The sequence below is a fragment of the Phalacrocorax carbo genome, chromosome 7, assembly GCF_963921805.1.
Source record: "Phalacrocorax carbo chromosome 7, bPhaCar2.1, whole genome shotgun sequence".
Taxonomy (NCBI): domain Eukaryota; kingdom Metazoa; phylum Chordata; class Aves; order Suliformes; family Phalacrocoracidae; genus Phalacrocorax; species Phalacrocorax carbo.
In genome coordinates, this window is record NC_087519.1 from 44,677,920 (window position 1) to 44,702,012 (window position 24,093).

General features: G+C 40.1%; 1 protein-coding gene across 1 annotated transcript; it reads right to left on the minus strand.

Moving 5' to 3' along the window:
* Positions 1-912: 912 nt before the first annotated feature.
* On the minus strand, positions 913-22,703 carry CP (ceruloplasmin). Its single transcript, XM_064457745.1, has 19 exons — positions 22,479-22,703; positions 17,269-17,513; positions 15,832-16,044; positions 15,155-15,328; positions 14,294-14,548; positions 12,897-13,062; positions 11,770-11,909; positions 11,042-11,182; positions 10,700-10,911; positions 9,947-10,097; positions 7,820-8,032; positions 7,235-7,442; positions 5,900-6,039; positions 5,281-5,409; positions 4,610-4,716; positions 3,633-3,849; positions 2,872-3,011; positions 2,257-2,419; positions 913-1,206 (listed from the first exon to the last, which is right to left on the minus strand). The coding sequence occupies exons 1-19, from the start codon at positions 22,631-22,633 to the stop codon at positions 1,136-1,138; spliced, it is 3,240 nt and encodes a 1,079-aa protein (XP_064313815.1). The 5' UTR covers positions 22,634-22,703; the 3' UTR covers positions 913-1,135.
* Between the last annotated feature and the right edge of the window lie 1,390 nt (positions 22,704-24,093).

Genomic DNA, 24,093 nt, shown 5'->3' on the forward strand with positions numbered 1-24,093 from the left:
AAAAAAAACCAAGAAAGAAAAAAATAGTTTAACTTACCTACCTAGCATTCCTGCTACAGCCAAAATAAATTATCTAATTTACTAGCAGGGATTTACTGCTGGTTTCAGTAGAATCTTTCTATCTTAAAAAAGGCCAAAGCGATTTAGACTTGTTACAGCGAAGCAACTTCCTTTGTTCGGTAAAGCCCCAGTGTTTTGTTTTGTTTTGTCTGTCTGGCCCATACAGCCTTCCCTCTTGTTTGGTTTAACATGTGCAGTTGGGCTATTAAAATGCAGCTGGATGGCATGAGGATACCTGCTCTTACTGCGTTCATTTTTGACCAGCATCAGTCTTGCACTAATACTGCTGCTTTGATTTGTCAAGAAATGCTTAATTTGCTGAGGTCTGCACTACATATCTAACACCAAAATGATTCCACTGCAGGAGTTAAGTTTAAGGTTCATGAGAGCAAAGCTTTTGGGTAGAGCAGTCACCAAATTCTACCCTTCACTGTCTGAATTTCAGCATAACTTTGTCTGTCTTGTAATTATTGTCACAGCAGAAAAAACAAAAACATCTTGAGTAACCATGATGCCTCAGCCATTGCATCTTTTAAATTCACTATCTTGAAAAATGTTACTGGATAAAATCATAATTCAACAGAAATAATAGAACTATTTTGTAAGCTTCAATTATACAATAGTATATATATTTTAAGTGTGAACCTATGGATAACGTGATAACCAAATTCCTCTTTTCCAATAACTTAACTACGAACGTATCTGACTGCTAAAATGTGACAACAGATACCTAAAACATTTTGCTGATACACAGGTTATTTACAAACTTTGAAAAAAAAAGGAAAGTACATTTCATTTGGCTCTTCCATGGTCCTCAACAGTTAAATAACATGCATCAGGCATCACCTAGAGTATGTTTAGTTTGCTAGATACTATTTTTATTTAGAGAAAAAAGGTATAAGTTGTTATATCCATTCAGCTGTCTTAGTCTATGGCCCTTTTGTTAGTCGTGGGCCATCAACTGAAATCTTCCAAAACACACATGGCGATGAATTGTCCAGGAGATGATAGTATTTCTCAGGAAATGCTTCATTGAAGGTAGAGCTTGGAGAATCACTGTGGTGAAATGGGTTCATCATTCTAGTGTGCCTGCTGTATCTTTACACTTGAACTGATTGAATAATCTTGGGAACAAAGACCATTTGTCTGTAAGGGTGAAAATAGATCTTGTTACACACATCTCATCAAAAGAATAGTCTATGCATATGGACGAGCCCAAAATGAGAGCAATGGATCACAGTACTTTCAAGGCATTGTGAGTTAGATTTAAAAACAGGTTTAAAATGCACCAAATGGTACCTTTTAATGCATTTTAGATGGTTGATGATGAAAAACCCAACATACTGCTTCTACAAGTTAAAGTGTTTCTACATCTTTTTCTGCGTACTCTTAAGTAAATTTTTTTTATTATCTGTGCAAGTTTGGCAGACCATATTCTGTAAATCAGAATGGTTTAGAAAATAGAACTAGATCACGTTTAACATTCCAGTCTGTGTTTTTAGTATAGCTATACCTGTACATTATATCATTGTATATCTATAGATACACATACACATTTTGAAATGTTTCTACTGTTCTCTTTCTCTCAATTCACTATCATGCAGACCCATTATGCTCTGTCTTTCAAATACAGGGAAGTATTGCTTTTAAAATTTTATTAGCTTTGTAGAAACAAGAACTTTCAAAATTCTTCAAGATTCAAGTTTTTTCACAGGTAATAATGCTAAAGCAAGGTAATAGTGTCTGTAAAGCTAGAACGTCCTTTAGAAAGAAAACACTTAGTTTTCAGTACTCCTACTGTTAGGGATGATGACTTCAGCTTTACTTAACAACTGTTCTTTTTGTTCTAAATGAAGATTGAGAGGCAGTCTGACACTACTGGCACTTCTTGGGTACAGAAATACTCTGTCTCATGAAGAACTGTTTTTAAATAAAAATCCTGTTATTTTAATTTCAGTGACGGGAAGCTGAAGCAATAGTCAGCTAACATCCAGTCCCTTAGCTATTTCTGTTTTCTGAGCAGCAGTGCTGAGGCAAGTAGTGGGTGGCTTGCAACATTCTGGCCTCCAGACATCAATATTAAGCCATGAAATATTCTTGGATGCCTGAACTGGTTCTGAGTATGCTGGCCTGTCTGTGAGCCCCATTCTGCCTCTTTAAACATAGTGAACATCACTGAGATAGCTAAGCTCCTACCTTCCTTTGGGAGCACTGTGTAGGTAGCTTCCATGCCTGCGTGGATGTGGTCAGTAACGTGACAGTGTAATAGCCAGGTTCCAGGGTTCTGTGGGATCATTTCCACAGTTTGAAATGTCCCAGGGAACAGATCAAAGACATCTGCACGGTAAACCCCTGTTTGCTTCAGGACGAAAAGAAACAATGGTTAAACAGTGTGGCATTATCAGGTGGCTTAAATTAAGCTACCTTTTTTTGCATATTCCCACCAAACTTTTTAATCACAGTTGAGTGAAAAGATATCTCATGTATGTCATTTCTACAGAAGCATCACTTTGTATGTCCAATTCATGCTTAAAAGATTGCTAAACTAGCAACTAAGTGGAAATGAAGGAAAGCTACAGCTGTGGTCGGTACAGCCACAAAAATTCACACCTACCTTGTCAAAGAACTTGTGAGGTTACCAGTCAGCAAATGCTACTGGCACGTATTCTCTCGCTCTTGTATGTTGATCAAATACTCTACTGTTGATAAAAACTTTATGGTCAAATTACAAGTCCTGCTTAATATTGTAATAGTCCTTGGTATCTGATCTACCTCTCTTAATGCAGCAAGAAATGAGAAAGGACCTGTTACCTTATAGTCAAAGCTGTGGCCATGGAAGTGTGCTGTGTGAATGTCTATTTCATTGCCCATTCCCATCAAATACCAGCTTACTTTATCTCCAACATGCATAGTGAGACCATGTAGATTTCCAAACACCTTCCCATTAATGGCTAGAAAGAGGGAAAGAGCAAGAGAGAGAAAACAAGATTTTGTGTATTTTTATTCTCTACCCTTTTATAGAATACAAGATTTGAAAGCCAATGCCAGGCAAAAGTAACTGCTTTGAATGGTATATAAAACAAAAACAACTGGACAGCATATTATGAATGGGGCTGATTATATTCCACATTTAACTAGAAAGTAAGATGTAATTAAAAGTTCTTTACTGTACACGATTGCTAATATTGCAGTTTTTAAAGTTCTACATTTCCAGCAGCTATTTGTAAAGGGTAAGTTTCACTAGGCTTTCAGGATGCACATTGCCTTTCCAACTTATCCAAAATAGCTGTTTACTGACATCAAATCAAAATTTCAGATTTCCGTTTTACTCCTTCTCTCCTCAAAATTTCAGTGTGAGACCATTTTTTTTCGTAGGTCTGGGGGGAAAAAAACCAAAACTCATTCAGTGGCATTAACAGTATTTTCAAATAGTTTGAGTGACATTTTTCAGGCCTTCTGCCCTGGAACTGGAAATTCAGAGGGGGTGAGAAAGTTAAATTTATATGCAGTACTTTCACATACATCATTTTATAGTGTTGCCAGAGCTACATTAACTAAACTGGGAAACATACCATGCATTTTATTACTTTCAAGGAATTCCTCATCCTCTTTGTCAATAAGGTGCGGGTTGGTGGAATAGGTTTTAATGTTTTCATCCAAGTACCATGACTCATTTTCATCAAAAACCATAAAAAGCAGAGCAAACTGAACTTTCTTTTTAGTATGAAATGATGGCAAATAATGTTTATGACACACAACAAGTGTGCCTATTAATCCACTGTAAGTGTCCTGAAATTACAAAGGAAAAATCATATAATTACAATATGTGACTAGGCAGAAGCACTTGTAATGCCAGACATGAATCTTCTACTATTTTTATAGCTGTCAGTATCTGGGAATAAAGGTAGCCAGACAAGCAAGGTTATTTCTTCACTGTTATATGCTACCCATGGATCAAGTTCAATGGACTATGAAGGATAACTGCCCCTTTTTCATCTTTTGCTAGAAATAAACATTTGTTCCATTTAAATTTCCTGCTCATCTTTTTTTTTTTCCCCGAATGCTTTTTATATTTTAGGATTTTGAGCTTGGTTTCCATTAAAAATATATTTCCTGACATTTTTATTCGTGTTTGCTGAGATATGAAGGAAAGAATACATTAATTTCCATTTAAAAATATTAGTCATGTTAATGGGTGGTCGTGCAAAAATGGCAGGTTTATGTTCTACAGTTGCATATTAGTTTTCCCACATGTGACTGATCAGATCTTGAGGAAGCTATAAAGTTTTAGCTTTAAGAATGAAATCTGAGTGAGGTGATCTATAGCAGCAGCAGAAGGACCAGGGAGCAAGAACATGAAGGGATGTGACTCTCAAATTCTGCCCTTTCTTGCATTATTCAAGGAACATTTACATTCAGAGGTATGGTAATGGCAGGAATGACTTGATCAAGAATGCAGAAAGAGTTTCAAACTCATCTCCCTTTTGCTGTAAGTATATCTGTGTTGAAGTCATGAACAAAAACCTTTAGACTGATAGTAATAATATACCTTAACGTTGTCCACTGTTGAATGGTATGCCCATGCAATACAAGGTGGATCTCCTCTCTCAGGACTAGATCTCTCTGGGATTTTCCAGACATACGTTTTTGTTTCACCTGAATTAAATAAATATTGATGAATTTTAGAAGTTTTTTGTGTGCTGACCTATAAGAGGTCATCCTGAAACAGACGTTATCGCCATTTACAGAGTATATTTCTCTTGAACTTCCTCTTCCCAGTTACTGCACTGGCTAGCTTATTGTTATTTCCCTTCTGCAGATCCCTGCCTCTTCTTGCCAACATTTTATTTTTGCGTGGCTGCACTGTCCAGTTTACCATACTTAACAATTGTATCTTTTGTAAAGATCACACAGGAACTTCTGAAATAATAGCTAACATAAGCTCTGCTCTCCCTAAGTAGCCAACTCTGCTTTCGTGAATGGTGCAGCCACACTGTGTCAAGAAATTACTGATCTGTCAAGGGCTAGGATATACAGCAATAGTTAAGAGGTCGTTTTAATTGTAGAAATATTGTCATAGTCAGCATCAAAAATTTAAGAACATGAGGTAAAAACAAACAATAATTAAGCCTTTCCTACTATCCGAAAATGAAAGCCTGCTAACCCTTACTTAGAAGGCTTGATGCTACCTGCTAGAATTAAACAAGGATGCTCTGATACCTGGGTTAGTCACAGCAACAACAGAACTGTCTGTTTTCACTCCATGGGCATGTATAGAATAAGGTCTTGATGCCAAGTTCTTAAAAACTGTTATAATTTTATCTCCAACATTTGACATAAGCAGTGGCCCTGTTGGATTGAAAAGAAAGATTAGCTGGGTTTCTCAAAAGATCAGAACAGAGAGAGAGGGAGAGTTTGTTGTATTCAAATACACAACAACATTGGCTTATAATTCACCTAAAATCTATACATGGATAATGTCATTCATTATGATGTGCCAACTTGAGTAGCTGAAGTTACACATCTAAGTGGAGGTGTAAGTTTCAAAAGCTCCAAGCACCTACTTTATGTTTGACGTCAGTTTGGATGTGGCCACCCAATTTGATGCTGCCTGTGAAAATACGGACCTGTGATCAGGCAGCAAACCAGAAGGATTTTGTCATGTAAAGCAAGCAATGTAATCTTGCAAGGAAAGCACCATAATAAAAGCAGCAATTCCACGTTGGTTTAGGCACTTTGTGTGGGTAGAACTATACTCAGTATTATTCAAATAGTATCTTCTCATTTTGTTTCACTGCATTTTTCCTAGTTTCAAAACTGAACTTCATGATGACTATACCTTGAATTCCCAGGTGCTGCTGCTCCTCTGCTCTGTTTTTGGGAGTGCTGAATGTCTGATCAGTGTACTCGCGATATACTACCTTTCTGTATTTTGAGCCGATGAATTTGTCTTCTTTGTTTAAAAATGGATTGCCAGGGCTGAAAGAAAATAGAGATCAGAATATGTCATACATTTCTTCATGTATTTTAAAACATCTTTTGCAGGTATGTCAATTAACCATCAAACAAAAATCCGACTCAGTGAAATAGTAATCTCATAGACCATTGGTGTCTGCAACAAGAAAACATTCTTGTTAAGCTGGGGTGGTTCTCTTAACCTGGATCAAGTCTATCTAGTATTTGAGAGAATGCTGAGTGCTGGACCTGCCAGGTATTTCAAATAGAAACTTGCCTACTGAAAAACAGAGCCCTCAGTGACTTCTGCAGATCTGAAAGGAAGCCTAAAACTTGTAAAGCTTAAGTGCCTTGCTGAGATGAAATGCGAGGGACTGATTCTCTGCTGAGATCATGGGAGCTGGAGACGGTGGGAAAAAAAAGGCCTGATAACAGAACAGTCCATATTACTTGTACTTAGAGATATGAGAGAGTCCACTGTGGTATACAGGGCAAGGATATGTGCTATCAAGCTGAGGAAAAAGAAGAAAATACGATTAAATCAACAAAAAAAATACAGGCAGTTACAATCTACTACTTCAACCTCAAATGAAGTTATACAGGTGGAACACATAGAAATTCATCAGTTCATTGTTTAGCCTCTTCTGCTAATTGGCATGAATTCCTTGATCCAATCAGTTCCCTCTCATTGACATTCAAATACTGGGAATAAAACACCAAGGCAACAAGCTTCATAGTGAATGGATTCGGTCATGGACTTATCTTGTGTAAACTAACAAGATTGAGAGGAGTAAAAAAGAACCTTATTCAAAGTACAGATAAACAGGAGAGAAAGCCATGTTACATACTGTAAGGAATCAAGTATCAGGACAAAGTAGTCATAGTATCTACAACTTAATGAATATTTTAAGCATTCCACATCAAGGACTGTACCAACATCAGTAAATAACAGATGCACATGCACTATCTAGGATTCATGAAAATCCACAGCTGCCCCACAGACGATTTATGCTGGACCGTTTCACAAACATCCTGCTGTCTGGCTCACAGTTACACAGCAACATTACTGGAGAAGGACCACAAATTCAAGTGAGCCCTAAAAATGCATATGTAAAGAAAGTGTGTCTAGAAATGCCTGGAGGAGGAAAAAGTTCAGAGATGTGAGTTGCTCCTTTGCTTTTTTTTTTGCATTTTTACCCTTGTGTATATTCCAAAGTACCTTTCCTCATGGTATTGATGCCGCTCAAATTCCCATGTCCTGTTAGGACAATAGTCCCATTCGACTTCCACTGCAGCAATATAGTAAGTCTTTTCATGCAAGTACATAGAAAGATCCACATTCCACCAATGGCATTGTTTCACTTTGTAATTCTGTTTCATGCCCCCCGTGTAGTGATCTGTTGTCAGGCACCCCACTTCAAAAACTCCTAGAGGTCGTACAGAAAACAAAGACTTAAGGTCAAAAATCTGTTACCACTAGATCTTAAGATTGTATTACCTATGTTGATTTAGTGTTTAGAGACTGACACACAGGCTACTGCTCGTATAAGATCCAAATTCTTTGTGTAGTATGGCTGCTTGTAGTAATAAAACTCAACCTACATAGAACCTAGAAAAATCAAGGCTTTAGCATTAAGAGCTCCCATCCTATGAATGTGTTTGCTCCCCTTCAGACACAGCCATACACAGTTTTAGCACCCAAAGGACCAATATAACAACTATTTAAAATTTGTCTCTAAGCATAAAGTGTTCATAGGTAAACAGTTTCTAAATTAGTAACAGGACTTTTAAACAAGACATTTACCTTCAGAATCAGGCTTCATAATAGCTGTAAGAAATGTATGTGGAAACAGACTTGCTGTATCCCTTCTTGTTCCTTTAGTTGTGAATGTGTTTTCTGCAAAGTATATCCCATGGACATCGACTTCTGACCCCAAGCCCATCAAATGCCAGGAAACCACACTTCCTTTACACATCTCAAGACCAGGCTGATTTCCATACATAAAACCATTAATGGCTGTAAAAGATTTGAGGAAGCAAAACCTGCCTTGATTAACACATAACTTAACTCTACAATACAGATGAAATAATACACACTTCAGCTATAATGTAATGCCATGTGTAATGTGACTGACAGAAACATCAATAGTAAAATATTTTATCACATCAGCGAAACTAGAGAATCAATTCAAGCAAAACAACTTTTAAAACCCAGTGTTTAAAAACAATTTCTAACTGTTCTCCTTTTCAATGCCTGAAGCACAGGTAGCTGACTGGACCAGCTGGATCTTCCACTGCTTTATACCCGTCAAGTATGCAGGACGCCTAAAGCACCGCACTTTATACTCTGCAAGACCCTCCAGCCACACAGTGGAGACAATCTGAAGTGGTTTTCTGTTTGAGTTACTAATCCTTTCTGCTACTCCTGTGCAAAACTTTCAAAGCCTGTGCCTGACAGGTACCACTGAATGCTCAGTATCACGGCTTTGTAAACAGTAGGAATGTCCCTGCGGGCAAAATTTAAGAAAGAGCACAAGCAAATATGTTTAAAGATTAGGACTTATTTGCAGGACTAGGTACTGAAGATAAAAATGTTCTTTCACATGAAACTTGAAAGACATTTCTACAGTACCAAAATACAGTCAGTGTGAAACTCAGCTCTGCCCTAATAAAGATTTTCATTCTAAGGGGGCCTCAGTGCTGGTAAAGGAATCCAGACTGTGTCACAGACACAAAATGAGCCAGCAATGTGCCCTTGCCACAAAGAAAGCTAATGGTAGCTTGGGCTGCATTAGGAGGAGTGTTGCCAGCCGGTCAGATTATGAAGTTCAGATTGCAGCTGCTGTGGTAAAAATGCTTCCGACAAATCGAGCTGGAAAGCAGCTTGGCAGAAAAGGGCCTGGGTGTCCTGGTAAACAGCAAGCTGAACATGAGCCAGCAATGCACCCTTGCTGCAAAGAAGGTGCAGGGTGTCCTGGGCTGCATTAGGCACAGTATTGCCAGCAGGTCAAGGGAGGGGATCCTTCCCCTCTACCCAGCATTGGTGAGGCCACACCTGGAAGACTCTGTCCAGTGCTGGGCTCCCCAGTACAAGAGAGGCATACGCTGGAGAGAGTCCCAACAAAGGGCCACAAGGATGATGACGGGACAAGAAAGCATCTCTCCTATGAGAAAAGGCTGAGAGAGCTGGGACCGTTCAGCCTGCAGACGAGAAGGCTCCGGGGGATCTCATCAATGGATATAAACACCTGCAGGGAGGGTGCAAAGAGGACAGGGCCAGGCTCTTCCTAGTGGTGCCCAGTGACAGGACCGGAGGCAATGGGCACAGACTGACACACACGCTGTAGGAGGTTCCCTCTGAACATCAGGAAACACTTTGTCGCTGTGAGGGTGACCGAGCACTGGCACAGGCTGCCCAGGGAGGTGGTGGAGTCTCCATCCTTGGAGATGTTCAGAAGCCATCAGGACATGGTCCTGGGCACCCAGCTCTGGGTGGCCCTGCTTGAGCAGGGGGGTTGGACCAGATGACCCCCAGAGGTCCCTTCCAACCTCAACAGTTCTGCAATTCTGTGAAAACCCTCCTTTCAACTACATCACCTGTCGGGCAGAGGTTGGTTTTCTCTTGCTGCCTGGTGACATTCATAAGGGTTGGTGCCTGGGCTAAAGACCTAATTCCTCCTTCTGTCTGCTCAAAGTGGCACATAACAGTGCTAAATGTGCAACTGCCATGCAAGATGCTGAACAGCTGGCATTATGTTTTGAACTACCACATTTAGCTGAAACTGAATTGCATTCAAACATGGCTTTGTTTCCAATGGAAAGGAACGAAATGTCTCTGCCACTGTACAGTTTCCCAGTCTCCAACATGAGATCACAAAAGTAAAAATCTTATTGTAGAAATGAATATATGACTAATTAATAATTTTCTTACAGTGCATTTTGTTAGACTCTTGGAAGTCCTCATCATCTTTGTCAATGTTATTAGGATTTAGGGTAAACATCAAAATATTGTCATCCAAGTACCAGCTCAGATTCTCATCAAATACTGTGGCAAGTAGAAAAAATTCCATGTTCACATTTTTCTGTTGGGAAGAAATAGCACAAAGGAAAATAGAAATGAGTGAACAGAAAATGTCATGGAAAAATTCTATCTACGTAATAATTATATGAGTATCAATGTATGCATCTATCCTACTTCGTGATTTATCAAAGTAGGTTAGATGCGTAAGTTGATACTTCATTCTAATAATCTCAGAGCTCTCTAATTGCTGTATCTGGTGACTAGATACCTGCTGCTAGTGCTCTTTCTATCAGCAGGAGCCACCTCTGGAAATGAATGTTTGTTTTGGCCTTTAAAGTCTCTACATTCTTCTAGTCATTCTCATTGTAGCTGAGACTTGCATGCCAGTGGTGGCTCACTGTGATGGTGGTTTCACAATACAGTGTCTCTATCTGGAGCCAGACCGATTTTGCTTTTTTAAAAACAAAACAAAACAAAACAAGACAAAACAAAAAACAAATCCACTTTCTCCATTTTATGTGTTCCCCTCAGGACAACGGTGAGACTGATGTGGAGAGGAGGTGGTGCTGAGTGCTCATGTGGCAAACTCTGAGGACAGATTTCAGGAAGAGAAAGCAGATTCAGCTACAATGATGCAAATGCTTCAATTTTTCTTCGACTGACCTGTTTCCCAGAAGGAAGCAGAGCTCCTTTCCTGCACACCAGGAGAGGACCCACAAGGCCAGAACTAGTGTCTCTGACTGCATCCACAGCTGAGTAATAAAGCCAGGTTAAACAGTCTGGATCTTGGTCTGTGGGGCCCACATCTTCTGGCACGTACCACTCATATGTAAATGTAGCACCAGGATTCACATGAGAGGCTGGAGATTCAGTACCTATTACAGAAATCAACATTAGGAATTATGCCTAATGAACATTGAAGGATTGAAGGAACCACCTTCAATCAATCAACATGTGTGACAGCTTGTTCTCTGGTGTTTGCAGGATCCCTGTCTGTAGGCGCACCTCTGGAGGCGGCACCGTACAACGTCCCCTCGTCGCTCTTGCGGTAACTCACGCCATGGGGCTGAATGCTAAACGGGTGGCTGGCATTGTTTCGGAATGTCACCCTGATGCTCTCACCCACTTCAGCCTTGATAACAGGTCCTAGAAAAGAGCACATCGTCTAATTACAAGAGGTTTCTATCATGTGATATACAGATCACCATGAGCTTATAGCGATCAATGCTGGCTGCTTTTCCCACTGCATGGGGAACTGCCCCAGGGCCTGTGTGGGCACAGAGCAGGTCCCTGGCACATGACCTGGCAGCTCAGCAGCAACTGGACTGATCCATTCCCAATTCCTCATGGAGGCCCAGTGACACGCAGGACAGCGCCTCCCTTTGCAAAGGGACCTACAGACATTAACACCATCCTCAAACTCAGTCCAGAGCCATGCCAGAAGCAGCCAGTTATAAATAGGGCTAGAACTGCCTAGCTTGGCCTTGTAATTCAGAGCCTGACCTTTGGAGACCATGGCATATTCCCGCAGGCAAGTTGGGAACCACCACAGCATTGCCTTCAAGAGCTTTCTTACACCCTGGGTGTCTCTTGGAGAAAGCCACAGGCACCAACATCTGCAGGAGGCAGGGAGAGCCCCTCCCTTGGAGGTGGAGGGGCACTGTTGACTAGCTAGTGGAAGTGGTAGTTTACTCTCATAAATCTTTGACATGAAATAATTTTAGATATCTTACCTAAGAGTCCAAGATGTTCTTCCTCTGTGGACCTCTTTTTATGTTCAGTGAAAGAGCCATCGGTGTATTCTTTGTAAATGGCTTTTTTATAAGAGCCACCAATTCTTGTCTCACTTTGTTCAAAAAATACGTGAGATTCACTGTGTAAAAGAAATTGCAACAAATGCAAACAGTTCAAGTCATAATGCTCAGCTTTCCAAAGGTAGTCAGGATCTCAACCTGTTTTCTGAGGTATAAAGTGCTGAGTTTGTCTTTTGGATCTCCTTTAGGTGATCTGGCCACACACTTATATGCAGTCCCATATAAGGATGAGCAGGAGTCCATTATCCTCACTAACTTCTCTTTAAGAAAAACACACTGTTCTGTGTTGCCCTGACAAAGCCAGCATGCTTAGAGACTCATCAACAACAACAATGATTTCTAGTCAATATTTCATAACCTGAAGTTTACTTTTCTTTTTATTAAAAGTTACAAATAGTCAACAACAGCAGATACAAACACCAAGAATATCTAACACCTAAATAGAAAGTGAGAAGATTTTATCTACGCTTTTTAGGCTAGACTTTTACTCTTCAAAAAAGGACCTTTCAGTGTTTTACAAGCACTATTCAATGAACTATGCCTTGTCCCTTGTGGAGCAGGTGAGTATTTTTTAACTCACAGATGAAAAATCTGAGGAATCAACGTATTCAGTGAATTGATCCAGGTCTTAAATATGTAAACACAAAGCAAAGGGCAAAGCTGCCTAGTGCAAGTTGTTTGCTAGCTGAGGTGCCGTTAGCATGATTTTCATCAGCTAAGGAGATGATCATTAATTCCTAGCTTTGTTCTCTAACTCAGAATAATCAACCGTCTTGAATCTTCAGAGGTCATTGCCTACATACGACATCACAATTAATCTCATCCCAGTTAAATTACTAATGTCACAGCAAAATTTATAGTAAGATTGCAGGGAAAACGATAGACCTAATTTGTTCTGATATTTATCCTTGCATTAAAATTTAAGCAGAGGTGAGGACAATGAGAAATTCTGCCTAAAAGTCAGTTCTACCATTTGGCCTTCCTTATTTACATATTTATATTAATTCTGCTTGGAAAGTAAAACTTCTTTAATTAGAAGCATTTACCTGTCAGTGATTAATTCTTGTCCTGTAAAATGGTTCATTGCAGATGGACCATAATTCCAGATGATCTCTTCAGCAGCAATGAAGTACTGTCTTATCTTTGTACTCTCATTGTGCTCTGTTGTGGATTTCCTACAATCTTCTACTTTAAAAAGGGCCTGCATACCACCTGGAAAAAAAAAATGACAAAAAAATAAAAACTAGGGTGAAGGGACCACACTCTTTTTTTCTCTTTCCCTGCTTCCAACAGTACTTCTTTTCCCCGGAGAATTCCCATACCACTGATGGATACACAAATCACAAATGAAAAGGAAGATGAATGATATGAAAGAATGTATGCCAGCTAAGCTAGGATGTAGAAACACAACCATGGTATTTACAGTAGGCAGACAGGTGTGGTAAAGCGCATTATCCTTGTAAAGCTGTGACTGACGTGGTAGTTACAGAGAAGATTAGGGTGGAGTGGAAAAGTACTGGCAGTTAGCACAAGGCCAGGTGCTACCAGACTGACCATCTTCCAAATCTAATCAACAGCTTGCTTGTGAAACGCCTGCGTCTCTGCACCCTCAAAGAAAGGTCTGTTAGCAAATCTGCTTGCTGGAGATACAATAGAGCACCCTTTTACAGCTCTTGATTAGGCCCGTTTGTAGGATATAAGTCTTGCCCAGGATGCTTCAATCACATCAGGAGGCTGCTTGATGTGATAGCTATTTCAAAACTTATAAGATTTATGTAGTTAAATCTGTGGGTTAAACATACTTCTTTTTATATCAGAATTTTCAAATTTTGGAGAATGGTTTTGAGTTCTGTGTTCCTTCCCACTTCTGTGATAAATTACTTCTCTAACTCACTTATAGGGATATAGATCATGGAAACATGTGGAATTAGCTTCTAAGTATTTCATATGGTTAACAAACACTAGAAATACAGGAAGGCATAGAGAAGAGAAATGCAGATCATCTCTGCTTATTAGCCAATGCACTTCCCAGAACATGTCTTTGTCGGCAGGCAAGTTAACCTGCCTGTCCTGTGGCCCTTGCCCAAACATGGACTGAGCCCCAACTTTTTTGTTGGTGAAGAGAAAATTGTGATGAATTACCTTCAGTAAGAGGCAAACATCATGCTATTGTTTGTCTAAAGTTGAGGCTTGCAAAAGTGCAGCTGTGCCAATTGCTGCCAACTGATAATGATTTCCATTACAGATAAGAATTTCCTTGATTTCCATGGCTACATGCTCAAGCCCATCTAATACACTTCCAGGCATTTCAATTACTATGAGAGTTGTGTTACCTAGGAGAATATCATCTGGCATATAACCAGGTCAGGAGTACTGCTAAAGTGAGTCAGTAAACTGTTAGCTCAAGCTAAAAAAATTCTGATCACTGGAACTTATTCTGTACCTTCGATATGGTCATTGACTTGGCAGCTGAGCAGCCATTCGCCAGGGTTCCTTGGTATCATGACAGCATCAATAAATGTGGCTGGGAAGAGGTTGATGGTATCAACTCGATGATGCCTTTCTATTAAGGTCTGTCCATGAAAGTAGGCTGAATGGATATCAGCTTCATTACCCATCCCAAAAAGATGCCATTTTACCTTATCTTCCACACACATTGTCAGGTTTGGGAGGTGTCCATACATGTATCCGTTGATTGCTAAAGGGAAAGTTATTTATTTAAATGTTATTTACCTTCACAGACCTTAGGATCTTTACTTCAAAAGCAGGTGTCATACAACCATTGCTCTGTTCTTCAAAATAGAGAGAGGCTCAAAACAAAACTCCACACTTTTGAAAGCGAGCCAGTACCAGCCACACACTTCATCTGCACAGCTATCTGCATGACCAGCAGTTCCTGCTGTGATTCTGGAATCAATGTCAGAGCCAAAGATATCTTCTTTGTTGACACAAACAGTATAAACTGTTTTTCTAAACTGTGATATTATAGTACAGAGTTCAGGACTAAGAAACAGAACAAAGTAACACACCTCTGTTTACAGTCCCTGGGAAATTATACTAACAAAGAGGTTCTTGGCCCCTAAGACTTTTACATCACAACTCCAAAGGTTTGATTGTACCTTGCAAGTGATGGATACTTGCCATCACTTTTATGTTTTTAATTTAAAAAGATCATTCTTAATCCTCCAAGAAAAATCCCTGCTTTAAAAAATATTACCTACAGCCCATCTTTAAAAGAGACAGCACATAAAAATATTACTTCACCATATCAATGACAAGCAACAGTACTATAATGTTCTCTCACAGTGCATTTTATTGCTTTCCTGGAAGTCTTCATCATCTTTGTCAACTTTGGAAGGTTCAGAACAGTATGTCCTGATATTATCCTCTAGATACCAACTGAGGTTTTCATCCATCACAGAAAACATAAGGATAAATTCAGCATCAAAATGTTTATTGCTGCCTTCATTCAGTGTACCTGAAAAAGAAAATGGTATATTCAAAGCCTTTGGCAACCGACATTATCTTTTCATCGGTTTTAAGTGTATTATCAGTAGGGCTGTTCACTCTTTGCTTAATATTTTGCCAATTTTCTTGAGTATGAGTGTACGCATAAGCGTACAGACATGCTCAGAAAACAAATAGATACTATAACTTTACTAAGAATAAATATTGCATGTGATAAGATTACAGTAAAGCTGTTTCTTATATCGGTATTTACACATCCTTTTGCATTACTAGCATGAACATACCTCACTCATATGGCTTTGTGGGCAAAGTATTCTGCAAATTATATTTGCTGTCACACACAAAATCAAATTACTTCCTATACTATTGAAAGGCAGTTAATAGAGAAGACAAAAAGCTGTTGTTTCAAAATTAACTGTAATCTTATCTTCCAGTAAATTGTTTCACTCATATTTATCAAAAACCATTGTCAATCACCTTGCATATGTATTTATTTACTTATTTATGGTTTACCTTTCCTGCAAATTATTAAAGGCCCAACAAGCCCTGAGGCAACATCTCTTGGGGCATCTATGTGGGAGTGGTAAACCCTGGTTATGCAGTCTGCATCTCCCTTAGCTGGACCTTGATCTTCTGTCACGTCCCATGTATAAGTGTACTGGCCTCCAGGCTCCACAGCATCATCTCTCTTCTGCAAATCTTTGGTGTTGTCAGGATAAAAAGCACCTAAAGAATGCCACACAGCCACCATTAACACAACACATTCACAATATGATGTCAGCATAGCACCTGCCATGCTTTAAAGCTGACTGTATGTTGCAGTAACATGGACTGAATGTCTGAATACAGGTTAAAAAAAAATATCTTTAAAAATTAGGTGAATAGCTCTTTTCTGTCTCTTTAGGAGTCTCTTCATTTGCCTTTGAATTCCATGGGAGTGCTTTGATTAATGGCACACTAAATTTAGTCCTTAATTTTTCAGGAGGGCACTATGTACTTCTGCTAAAAAGATAACAACTCAAATATTTGTAAAACATTTGTTAAATATTAATCTTGGAAACTGTTCTAAAATATTGCATATATCGTCAAGGAATATAGGTGTTGCTGGAATGAGAGCAACAGAAAAAAAAATATAAACGTGGCTTCAAAAAGTGCATGTACTGCCACGTAACACACTGTTCTCCTCCCACAGAATGTGTCTATATCAAGCCACATATTAGTTGCAATGAAAAACTTCACAAAATATTAGAAGTTAAGCTGATGCTTCATAAATTCTTCTAATGAAAAAACTTTTAAAGAGTGCTTTTGAGACAACGCCATAGTCTCAACAATTCACTCACTGTTAAAGCCCACTAATAAAACTTTGAACAGCCATATTCTGGTGCCGCCTGGTATAGAAAATCCCCCATTGCCTGAGCGTGCCAAGACCAGCTATTGCAAGGCCCAATCATCACTAAGCCCAATGGCAAACCTACAATACATCTTGAAGTGTGTCCGACTTTTATCTCATTGATTTATTACCAAGCAGCAGCTGTTTCTCCATTTTAAGAAATTCCTGTGTATCTTATATACAACATATACAAATTTAGTGTAAAGAATTTGGAACTGTAAATTATCACTGTTAACAATATCTTCTTCACACCAGCATCAATTCTTCCTTTAGGTGTCCTCAGTACCTGCATCTCCTGTATACCTTTAGACCTTTATTTCAGGTGAAATGTAAATACTCTTACTTCAGGTGAAATGTTGATCTAAACCCACCTTCTTTATGAATACCACTTTTGGCTTTGTATTTCACTCCTGAAAAAATTATCAAACTTCTTAGCTCCTATTTTAAATTAATTGTGTCCTGTTTTAAATCTTTATTTATTTAACCAGTCTTCTCTTTGATGAAAGAATATCACTTATACTCAGAGGAATTATTAACTTTTGATAAATTCTGGCACTTACCTTCATTTTCCTTTGTGTATCTTACACCATGTGGATGCATCGTGTAGCTTCTGGAAGCAAAGTTTTTCAAGTGAATAATAATGGAATCTCCAACTTCTCCCTTAATGACAGGGCCTAAAAACCCCAGCCATGGCGGTTTGTCAACTACCACATCATATAAATGATTGGTGTATTGAGTGTAGACAGCCTTTTTGTAAGTGCTTCCTATCCTATGTGGTCCTCTTTTGAGAAAGACTCCAGCCTGCCTGTAAAGAAAATACACAAATACATCTGTAGATCTGTAGTGTCAGATACTAATGTTTATATTTGAATGGTGTTAATTAGTAGGGTCTCAAATAAAGATCAGCCCTTGTTAGTGCTATGCACAACTATATCTGTGTTTAGGAGCAAATATGTCTCTTATCATAAAGAGTTAGGCACCCATGTAGAGATTAAATATTATGCACCAACCTGAATTTTTTTAACCTATTTTTTAGACTGAAAATAAGGGCATTGGAAATTTTGGGCAAATTTGAGACCATGTGGACAAGGGAAATAATAGATCTAATTTTCCATGCCCAGTTAAAAATAATAATTTCCATCATCATGTTATTATGTTGAATCCATAGTCCTTGCTCCATTGCAATGAGGAGCAGACTTTTCAGCTGTAAAATACATTTAAGATGTCTGGACATGAGCAAAACTACAAGGTGCTGCTAATGTCCAGCGTGTGCATGGGGACGGGGGGGCGGGGCACATGCATAGTGCTGAAATGAGTGAGACCAAGCCCTCAGCTTGTTCACCAGTCATAAAGAATAATCACAGCCTCAGAGCTTGACATGCATTTACCTTAATAAAGTCTCATTTTTAGAGATTCAGCTCAAGAATATACAAAGAGGTTACAGGAGAGCAGGGAATTAGCAATGGCCTCCCCAATCACTAAGTGCCTTAACTACTGAACAATTGCTCCTCTCAGTTAATGAAACACTTATATTAAAAATGAGAGCTTGGTTAGTGAGGAAACAGCCTAATCCATGAGCTAAAGTGAGACTGGTGGAGATGGTGTTTCCTACATGTGGTGTCACTACTTCTGAACTGTGTAGCTATCATGGATATGCTGCTCAACCACCACCAGCCACAGGCAAGGGGTCACCACGTGTATCTGACAACTATCAACTAGGAACGGCTTTGGAGCCAACCTTTGCCTGTGCTGAGGGTCAGGTACCTTTCATTAAATATTTTAGTCTCTGAGAAGAGTTATCTTTGTGGGAAAAGTGCTTATATTCACTAACTACAATGGTGAGAGAAACTGCCAGCACTGGCTATTCAAACCAGTGGTGCTACTATTGCTGATGTTGTTATCCCAAACTCTAGAGCCTCTGTAACTACAAATCCTCCTGCACATTTCCCTGCCCTTTTCAGGAGGACCAGCTGTGGAGGTAAACCTACTTAGTAAGGTGCCCCGGGGAAAAGATTTTGAAGGTACTGGGGTCCATCAGTGCCGGTCACTTTTTAAGTACCACCTCCTAAGAGTACAGGAGCAGGCAATTTCAAAGTGTAGGAAGTCAAGCAGGTGGGGCAGAAGGCTGGCTTGGCTGACCAGGGATCTTCTAGAAATAAGGCGAAAAAAGAAAGTATATGGCCAGTGGAAGCAAGGTCAGGTGACATGGGAGGACTACAGAGAAGCTGTTTGCCACTGCAGGGAGGAAACTCATGTGGCCAAAGCTCAATTAGAGAGTTGAAACTGGCCAGTACTGCGAGGGGCAATAAAAAGGGCTTTTAAAAATATGTTAATGGCAAAAAGCAGGCCAGAAATAACATTGGCCCATTACCTGATGAACGTGGTCACCTCACAAACAGGGACATAGACAAAGCAGAGACATTTAATGCTTTCTTCACCTCAGTCTTCAACACCAATGATGGGCTCTGGGGTCTCCTACTCTGCTCTGGGGTCCCCAGAGCCCTGGGCTAAAGAACTGTGACTGTGGGAATGATAAACTCCCAATCAACACCAGGCTTGGGCAGGACTCGCTGCTCCAGCTGGATCCCTATAAGTCAATGGGGCCTGATGAGACTCATCCAAAGGTACTTAAGTAGCTGGCCAATGTCATAGCAAGACCTCTCTCAATGATTTTTCAATGCTCTTGGGAATCTGGAGTGGTCCCAGTTGACCAGAAGGTGGCAAACGTTGTCCCAGTATTCAAGAAGGGCAACAGGGATGACGCCAGTAATTACAGGCCCGTTAGTCTCCCTTTGGTGACTGGCAAAATTATAGAGAAGATTATTCTGGGAGTTATTGCAAAACACCTGAAAGACAATGCAGTCATTGGTCCCAAACAGCACGGGTTCATGAGGGGAAAGTCTTGCTTAACAAACAATTTCTTTCTATGACAAGGTTACCCACCTAGTTGATGAAGGGAAGCCAGTTGATGTAATCTTTTTGGATTTCAGTAAAACGTTCAATACTATCTCTGACAGTATCCTCCTGGACAAAATGTCCATCATACAGCTGGATAAACACGTAATGCAGTGGGTGAGCAATTGGCTGATGGGTCGGGCTCAAAGTGTCATAGTAAATGGGGTTACATCGGGCTGGCGGCTGGTCACTAGCAGGGTTCTGCAGGGATCCATCTTAGGGCCGGTACTCTTTAATGTCTTCATAAATGACTTGGATACAGGACTGGAAAGAATGCTAATTAAGTTTGCTGATGACACAAAATTGGGAGCTGTTGACGCTTTCAAGGGCAGAGAGGCCCTGCAGAGAGATCTAGACAAATTAAAGAGCTGGGCAACCACCAACCATGCTGCTTAACAAGGGCAAGTGCTGGATTTTGCACCTGGGCCGTGGCAACCCTGGATGTGTGTACAGACTGGGGAACAAGAGGCTGGCAAGAAGGCCCACAGAGAGGGACCTGGGGTCTCACATCAGTGGCAAGTTGAACATGAGCCAACAGCATACCCTGGCAGCCAAGAGGTCCAAAGGTGTCCTGGGGTGCATCAAGCACCGCATTGCAGCCAGTCAAGGGAGGGGATTGTCTGGCTCTACTCTGCACTGGTGTGGCCTCACCTTGAGTGCTGTGTACAGTTTTGGGTGCCACAGTATATTACAGATACAAAGCTACCAGAGTGTGTCCAGAGGAGGGCCATGAAGTTGGTCAGATTTAGAGGGGAAGCCATAAAAGAAGCAGCTAAAGTTTGTTCAGCCTGGAGAAGAGGAGGCTGAGGGCAGACCTCATCGCAGTCTACAGCTTCCTCACAAGGGAAGGAGGAGGGGCAGGCGCTGATCTCTCTTCTGTCTGACAAACAATGATAGGATGGGAGGGAATGGCAGGAAAATGTGCCAGGGGAGGTTTAGGTTGGATATTAGGAAAAGGTTCTTCACCCAGAGGGCAGTGGCTCCCCAGGGAGGCATCACGGCACCAAGCCTGACAATATTCAAGAAGCACTTGGACGACGCCCTCAGAGACATGCTGTGAATTTTGGGGTTGCCCTGTGCAGGGACAGGAGTTGGGACTCAGTGATCCTTGTGGGTCCCTTCCGACTCAGTACATTCTATGATTCTATGATTCTACTCCAGGAGGAGGCAATCCTGGGAGATAGGGTGACACTGCCTGAAGTTCAGCAGCCTCCTAGTTTATCATCTTATAAGATGAGAAACCAAGCCAACTTGGTTTCATAGTCCCAGCAGGCGTATTGTGAAGCAAGTTAATACTGCCCAAAAATGCAAAGTATTTCCCACAAAGCTGAGCATTGTTTGAGCATGTGGGGAAGGAATTGTTTGGACCTTGGCAAGCACAGATTAATTAAAATGCCACTTCAGAGCTCCATGAAACCTGGATAGTATAAACTTAGTTGCAAAGGCTCAGTTACTGGAAGTCTGAGTGCATGAAGCTTTTTAGTCACAAATGAAATAAAACAAATATGTCATGGCTCTTCTTGGACTGTTTAAACAGCTACCATTTAATTGTAGAGTATTCCTTCTAGCAGGTACTCTGCACTCTTCCCTTCCCTTGCTCTCCCCTGCCTCTATAAATATCAATCTGTGTACAAGCACAGCCTCATAGCTGAAGGGTTCAGGAGGAGGAGAAGAATCAAAGAAGCTGAAAATGAAAGGAACACGCTCCATCGCAGGCATACAACCACTGAAAAACTGGAATTAATGTAGCATGCTGCAGATTGTCACAGAGAAAAACAGTGAAAGTGCAGTGAACAGTGGTGGCTTGTTGTATTACAACACTGCTCTTTCTGCAGTTTTCAGAGAAGATGCCCTGCTTCCACCATTTATCAGAATTACTAGCCTGCTGAGTCACTCGTGGTGTCTTACACGTCGCTCAGTTTACAAGTTAAAAAAAAGCAAAACCAGTTGACTGCTTCGCCTCACTTCATCTGATGAAATGGCAGATTACGGATGAGATATTGTTGGATCTCACTAGAGAAAACAAACCACAGGAAATCTTCTAATCCCTCGGCTACAGAGTGAATGAGAACTGTATTTTTGAGATTATTCTAATTTCTGATTTCTCTTTTAATATTTTTTATTTTAGTATAGTCCTACTTCATTTTAAAGGCACTGAAAAAAAACAGAAGAAACATTTTTTCTCTCTCAAATATTTCTCTGATGCCTTTAATGTCTGAGTTTTCTTTATTGATTATTCATACCTTCAGGGTGCTCCCCTCTTCCTCTCCATGCTGATCCTCATCCACTTATTACTCTCACCCTGCACAGGACCCTCCTTGCTTTGTAATAAGCAACCCAGCTCCTCTACTGTGGATGGAAGGACCCAGGTGTGCTGCTGCACCAGTGAAAATGACCGCTGCCAACAATAAATATCTAAAAAGGAAACCTGTGCCCAATGGGGAAGTTTTAAATTTGTCAAACTTCTGCATTATAAAAACATAACAGCAAAAGCCTTCTCTTCAGCACTGGCACCTTAGCCATTCAAAAATTAAACATCATTAGACATTCTGGGTGGTTTTCTACTGCTTAGAAAACATTTCATTGCAACAAATTCACAAGAAACCTACATATTCCAATGCTTTTAATTAGCAGAGCATTGGAATGCAATTCTCAAGCAAGCCAGGAAAAAGTCAAAATTCCCTTTTATGTCTGAGAGAAAATCCACTGACACCAACATGGTTCATTTCGCTGCCTTCACCAGGTTTTCAGTCTAGCTCTAGTGTCTAAAGCAGACAATGCTGTAAAATCAACCAGTGTAAACTATTTTACTTACTCTTCTCCTGCAAAAAGCTGTCCAGATATGAGATTGGTGTTGCCAGGTGCATAGTTCCACACTGTCTCTATAATGCCGATGTAGTACTCCCTGTTCACTGCCCCAGCTTGGAAACAGCAAGAAACCAGCAAGCAACTTAGGACGAATAGCTTCATTTTGCATTCATGAACCTTGTGGAAAAAGTGAAATAAAACCACAGGACGGGCACAGGCAATTTCCCTTTATATGTTCGTGTCTCTCCCACCCCCCACCCTGCTTACCTCCCCCCTGTTTGCTTTAGTGAACACAATAAAATGTTGCACAATGACTCTGTGTGTCAAGAGTAAACAAAAGATTCTGGTAACCTCGTCAGTTCAGATAATCTTCAAAGAAATTTTTTCAATTTCTGCCAACCTACTATCAAACAAATTACCATTTAGACTGTTATCAGATTGTAAATCCTGTGCCTGAATTGAAAGTGCTGTAGATTTAAATGGATTTACAGACTTAAGCTTAATTACATTCTTTACTATCCTTACCACTCTATAGCATGTATACTACTGAGAAAATAATTTCTATGGTGGGCAACACAAGGACAGAACTTTTTAAATGCACTGTTAAAAGCTCTAAATGACACCCATTTTCTCTGATGTCTCTGCTCCTGTGCTGACATAACTGAACACAAGGCAGGCCCTGTAGGTACAGACTTTCTGCTGCCTGTTTGCCGTGCTCATTCTCAGTCTACAGATCACTGCTGCTTCCCCTCTGCACAGCAATCACTAAACTGGTGCGACATAGACAGATAAGGGAGGACTGAGGTCACTGGTATCAGACCAGAGCTTACACACTGATGTAGGCATGGATAAGCTCTGCTAACCCACCAGAGTCCCCTTGGAAATGTAATTTTAGCACAAAGTGTGGCATATATAGCTAGAGATGAAAGGGACCGGCTGTTCACAGATGGAGGGGTGAGGGGGTGTTTACATCTCATTTCCAAGCAATTTCAGTATTGCCCAAATGGAAATGAGGCTCAGAAATTCCACAAAATGAACTCCCTGTGTCATCTTCCTCCTAGTTTATCACCAGACAGGATAAGCCACATTCTTCAATGATTAAAAGCATAATAGGTGTATAAAGCTCCAGATAATCTTAACTGTTACCATTATCTAAATGTACTACCCAGTACAGAAAGCTATACTTTTGTTTTGTTCAAGTTCTGTAAACATTTTGTATCTGTTAGTGCCATCAAAAAATAAGAACAAAATTGGACCTTAAACATGGGAAGGTTGAAAAACACCACTGAAGTTGCAACTGCATTTTTTTCAATCATATATTCATTACATGATGGTTGTGTCTGAAGCTTTAGACATACAAACCCATGTGTAAACTTGCAAATTGTAAAGACTTCTTTTAAAAAATATATATCTTCAGTCACTTGGGAATTCTTAAAAAAAATCTCTTCTGCACTCAGAGCATTGACACAGTCACACTCATTCTAAATGACATTTTTCCTTGTATGGCAACTTAAAAATATCTGTAATAATCACAATCTTCTTTGAAGCTATTTTCTTAATGGTCAGAAAAATTATTATTCTGGATAGACGACTAAGATTCTGAACATAATTAAAGTATGACA